General features: G+C 31.4%; 1 protein-coding gene across 1 annotated transcript; it reads right to left on the bottom strand.

The window, feature by feature from the left end:
* Positions 1-230: 230 nt before the first annotated feature.
* Positions 231-890, bottom strand: Tsp_12452 (conserved hypothetical protein). The gene is made up of 2 exons (XM_003368726.1): positions 831-890; positions 231-356 (listed from the first exon to the last, which is right to left on the bottom strand). The coding sequence occupies exons 1-2, from the start codon at positions 888-890 to the stop codon at positions 231-233; spliced, it is 186 nt and encodes a 61-aa protein (XP_003368774.1).
* Between the last annotated feature and the right edge of the window lie 4,981 nt (positions 891-5,871).

Genomic DNA, 5,871 nt, shown 5'->3' with positions numbered 1-5,871 from the left:
TCCATATTCTGTGAGGAAGTGGGTAAAATGTTGAATTCAAAACCTTTTCCGCAACTTTATTAACACAGTTGGAAGTTAAAAAAAATTGGAACCAAAGAGATTTTCAAATAAAAAGGAAGTAAGTGGATTTTTCAAATTAAAGATAACAAAAATTATTATACATAGAGAGTTTCGAAAAAAAAAGTAACAACGAGAAAAAATTTGATACTTTCAACAATTAAAAATTGACTTCAGTAGTTACTTAACGGCAACGTTTGACGTTTGACGATGCTGTTACTTGCCACGCAAGTCAAACAAGCAAGCGCACCATTACTGATTGATGATAAAGCAATTTTCAAGCGATCCTCATTTGCATACTGTAGTAATAGAAACCGGTTTGAGTTAAATTTGGAAAATTTTCTGGACGAAGAATTAATTCTAACCGAACGCTATGAAATTAGGAAAATTGAAGCCTCAAGCACAGCGAATGACCTACATAAATGGAACTCATCGCAAAATGTTTTCACTAAAATATAAGCACACTCGCTGCGTATGCTGACAAACAAAGTTAACCGAACAAAAGATGTAATTTACCAAATGGCTCTGATGCTGTGAAATTTGAAAAAATAATTTAAAGTGAAAATAAAGTTTATTAATTTTCAATCTTTCTAAAGATGAAGTCATATCTAATCTTAATATGAAAATTAAAAAGAACAGTTTTACAGTGAAAAATATCTCACTCATGTACTACATACTACAAACCTGAATAATTTCATTAAACTAAGGAATAACTTCACCCTTTCGAAGTATCCTTAGCCTTGCTTTACAGATCCACAAGAAATCGCATTTACCTCTTGCCTTCTCTTGTTCTGCTTCGTGCCGTCCGTGTTTTCACATTTTCTTTGCTCCATTCTTTAAACCTGCAATAATGATATTAAATTAAAACTGTTCTCACTTTATCATAAAGTAAAATTACAAAAAATATAATAATTAAGTGCTATCTAATTAAAAAGTAATTGTTCCCAAAATGAGTACACAAAGTTTTAAAAATAACAAGCAGAAAAGTGGAATACTTGTCTGTAAATCTGAAACGGCCTTCAGCAGCTACTTAACGCCCGTAATGAACTGAGAGAACGTTCAACGAAGCTACCAACTGCCACGTAAATTAAACAAACAAACGCAACCTTACTAATGATAAGGCAGCGTTATAGCGATCCTTATTTGCATAGTGTAGCGTTAAAAACCGGTTTTTAGTGCGTTAGAACTTTTGGCTGAAGACCAAATCTAACCTAAGCCGCGTTACAATATGAGCAAAAGAAATGCTCTTCTAAATTCTACCAATAAGGAAAGGACTATTTAAAAATTCACAAATGACCTTGACATTTACATTTCAGTCAAAATATAAACTATGGAACAAAAAACGCCATAACAAAACAAAATTCACTTAGACAAAACACTTACGTATGTCTGAAAATTTTCTTAAGTTTTTATTCAAAGCTAATTTTAAGTGAACAATTTGTGTGCAAAAGCTTGCTCGAGTCAGTTGAACGTCCATGTTAGCTAGTGCAATAGTAATTTTCGAATGACCATATTTTAATATTAGGCAAACAAAGCATACAGGGTGTATTAAATCAAACTCAAGTGTACGGAAATTTGGCGTTTATTAAGTCACTTATCATCTCATGTTGAGAATTTAGAGAAAATATACTGAGAAAATATGCTCAATATCGATTCTCAATTGCATTGTCAAGTGATTACGAATTATAAATGAAAAAAACTGCCACTTACCGCAAAATGCGTTATCTTCTCAATGATGATGCTCATGCACTTTGGATGTTGATTAAAAAATTATTTTTCAGAAATTATTCCAAAAAATAATAATGAATAAAAAGCGAATTCATTGTATGTCATTTGATATTGGTCTTCAGTTAATTTTCCAATCCAAACGCAGTGCTTCTATACACGGACGGCCTCAAACTAAAATTATTTCCAATATGTCAACAAAGCGAACGTCCTAGCATGCAAATTTTTATTCCATTCGTTTCTGCTGATAAATATGGCTACTGTATATTTTTCATTGCCCTTCATTTTCTTAACTGATGCACACTGTTTGAGGAGAAAATTTTGAAACAAAGTAATTTAATGACAGTTATTTCAAAATTCAAAAATGACAGTGACATTTAAAATAAAGTCAAAATATAAACTATCTGACAAAAAACGCCATAATAGAACCATTGTCTTAGCCAAAACAAAACGCATGTCTTAAGTTTGGATTTGAATATTCAAAAATGACCTACAAAAACGGCTCATCGACAAAGGTTTTTCATGAAAATATATAAGCACACTTCTTTCCTGTGCTGAAAACAGAATGAAGCAGACAAAAAATGTAATTTAGCAAATTTCTCTGATGTTACAAAATTAAAAAAATAATACAGTAAAACGATAATGAAGGTAAGCAAACTTCTTGTGTGAAAAAAATCCGCTGGAATACGTTCCGTCGAACTTAACAAAGCAGCGGTTCGTCGGCAGTGTGAAAACTGCTCCTCAGCAGGCTTAACAAGCCTTTATCGTGCAATAGTGCACCATCGAGCAAGACAACCTTCAGTGGAATACGAACAAGCGGACGTTTCCACTGCCAATTAATATGAAATAATTATTCTATTCATAATAAACGCTGCACATTATTACTATTATTACTGCCATTTATTTTTTATTTTGAATCCATATTTTTGAATACAACAGATTTAAAAGAGAAATGTTTATCAAAAAATCAATTTTGTAATGGAAATGAAAACGACAGGAGGAAACTGATGACGATTTGAGCATTTCAAAGCTTCAGAATGCTACCAGCAGTTGTGACATCTGCTGTTCAAACCTGATTTATATACGCAACTATTGATGAAAATGCCATACAACATATGCAAATTTGAAAATAGCAATGTAACAAAATAGACGAAATATAGATATAATAAGTGAAAACAGTGGATGCTGAGTATTTTGGCATTTAAAACAAATCTGGACCGGAAATTATTTGGATTCTTTCAGTTTATGGACGATCGTTTTCATAGTACACTGAAGCAAAAAGAAAACAATCACGTAAATAATAAACATAACTTTAAAAAACAAATATTTGTTAAAAAATGAATTTAAAAAAATCAATTTAAATTCTCATTCATTTACGATCAATGCAATCAGTCTGATGGAATTCATCTATTTGGGATGTTGTGAAAAAGATACCATCATTGTGATAATGCATTTGGCTTTTCTGACCCATGTTCACGTAACAAAGCAGAAAGCCTTTACACTTTGGTGCATCAGTACCAAATATGTTGGCAATTTCATACTGACCTGCATACGAGTGGGCGCATGCCAGCAAATCAACCACCAATAAAATAATAAAGAACAAGCAAAAGTTTCCACTGCAATTTGTGATTTTTATATTTAATATGAAGCCAAAATGCTATTATTACTGCCATTCATATTTTTATTTCAAATCTCTTTGTTTGAATACAGCATTTTGAAAAATGAAATATTTATCAAAAAATGAATTTTGTTATCAAAATTTAAATTTACGTACAGTATGAAATAAAAATACTGCATTCTATTATTATTAGCATAGGATTTTTGCTGTTCTGTGTGAAGCTTTTCTGAAAAGCTTAAAAACGTAAAGCGCCTGCTGTACTGCAGCATGAAAATGAAAATATTTTATCATTTACATATGTGATTTTTGAAATTTTCTGCATGAAATTTATTTGAAAAGTTGTAAAGGAATGGGGTGGGGTGTCCGTTGGTCGTCAATTTCAGTGCAACTTCTTCGTTATCACTCATCAATTAGTAGAGCACTTGCAATGTTGATTGCAATCTGGATTACGGAAAACATCTTAACAGGTCGTCTATTTGGGTACCGGCGCTACACAAATCGACACATCAACCATCAGTGGAGTACGAACATGCGGACGTCTCCACTGCCGTTGGAAATAAAACATTTTTTCCATTTATAATTAAGAGTATGCAAATTATTGTTGCAATTTTATCTTTCATTTTCAACCTCTTTCTTTAAAATTTTACATTTTTATTTAAATAATTACCATTTAGATCATTAGACTTTAGTTTCAATGGTTTCAGTTCAAAGAACAGCAAAATTTATAGTTCTGTTCATGTATTTTTCAGCAATATTAAAAAATAAAGTTTTCTCAAAATTGTATTACTTTACCTGAATACATTCAGAAATGAAGTTCAAATACATCCGAACCATTGATGACGACATATTCGTTGAGATTATGTTAATTAAATTTCCATTGTTTGATATAAATCTTTCAACAATGTGCATATAATAAAATCAAGAAAGTGGCATGGGAGATTATTTTTCAATTTCACAAATGTAAATTTTCAAATTCGCTATTAACAACATCAAATATTCATATAATTATTGTTCTTGAAAATTGATTTTGTAATACAGACTCCCTACAGTTGAAAATTTTTGTTTTCCAACTTTGATTCAAACTGAACAATTTATTATGAAATGAAACCGAATATGCGTTGTTAATTTCATTGTTTTGATGCGTCATTAAAAATTATTCATTTCCATCAATATAAATTATATTAAAAGTTCGTCTACAAAACTGCTGCGTCGAATAATAAAAAAAAGAATTAATTAAAATTGACACTTGCATATTCAAATTTTTTCATATTCAAATTTTTTCTCGAAAAATTAACGGGATTGATTTATATATCCATCAGAAATTATTATCGAACTACTACAAACTTATCTGCACTGTTCCTGATTGCGTATTTCTTGAGATATACCGAAAAAGTGATACTGAAAATAGTATTTTAACGTTGTCGCAATAAAGAAAAGAAAAAGAAAAGTTCAGTAAATGTGCATATTTCATTTATTTTCACAATGGAACTATTTATGCTTTCCGTAAAAAAGGAATCTATTTTAATAAGAATTGTTCCTGATTTTCATTTAGGGAATCAAAAACTTTTAAATTTGAAATCTTTGTTCACTGAATTTTTTCATTACAATTTACAGATAAGAATTATCCAAATTTATCAGACTGGAAAGCAATTTTCATGCAATTTACCAGTTTTTTCATTCTATAAACGTCAAGTGCTCAAACCGACAAGTTATCAAATTTCTCCAAAAATCATCGATTGCAAGTTATTGAAAATTGAATTTCCTCTAACAGGCACCCAACTGCTTGTACTTATCAGCAAATTATTTTGTAATTCGTCTCGCTTTTTGAGAAGGCTTTTTGAATCATTTTTACTGCACTAACAGGAAGATACCTCTAAAGATTCTATTAAATACCAAGGTGAGCCTATTAAATGGCAATGAATTGTGAATCTATTTAATGGCGCTGCGTTTGTAATTAAGTTTTACCGTCGCCAACTAGACTGAAAGCAACAGATGAACGCTGGCTATGCAACGAGCAGAGAAGCTGTAAGAAGCTGCCCAGCTTACAGAGTCAAGCAGTGGCGGATGGTTGAGCTTACGGGTAAACTGCACGCTGGTGCACTGTTACTGTAGAACATTTTCTAAGAGCCAGGGCACATTTCACTCCCGACCGAAATGGACAGTTTTTCAAAAATTAGCGGATAATAAAATCGCACGATCCATCATCCATTCACTCATTGTTTGTTGTTGCAAAATATTCATCTTCTCATTATTATCATTGTGTGTACTCTTGTACTGTGAATTGTGAAAAAGTTGTTCAAAGTCTACATTTGCAATTGGGATTGTTGATTTTGTTTGCTTGGTGTAAGCCGAGCAATTGAGATTTGGTGTGATTTTTTCATCGACGAATGCGGATTCAATTTTCAACATTTCAACAATAATACAACAGATAAATATCAACAAAATCACTGACCAACATATTATAATATACA

The sequence above is a fragment of the Trichinella spiralis genome, assembly GCF_000181795.1.
Source record: "Trichinella spiralis strain ISS 195 chromosome Unknown Scfld2023, whole genome shotgun sequence".
NCBI classification, from domain to species: Eukaryota; Metazoa; Nematoda; class Enoplea; order Trichinellida; family Trichinellidae; genus Trichinella; species Trichinella spiralis.
This window is presented reverse-complemented; position numbering and strand designations above follow the sequence as displayed.

Coding starts and splice junctions, on each gene's coding strand:
- Tsp_12452 (XM_003368726.1), bottom strand. CDS start 890: ATGGAGCAAAGAAAATGTGAAAACACGGACGGCACGAAGCAGAACAAG. Junction 357..830: donor AGAACAAGAGAAGGCAAGAG/GTAAATGCGATT, acceptor CTATTACTACAG/TATGCAAATGAGGATCGCTT.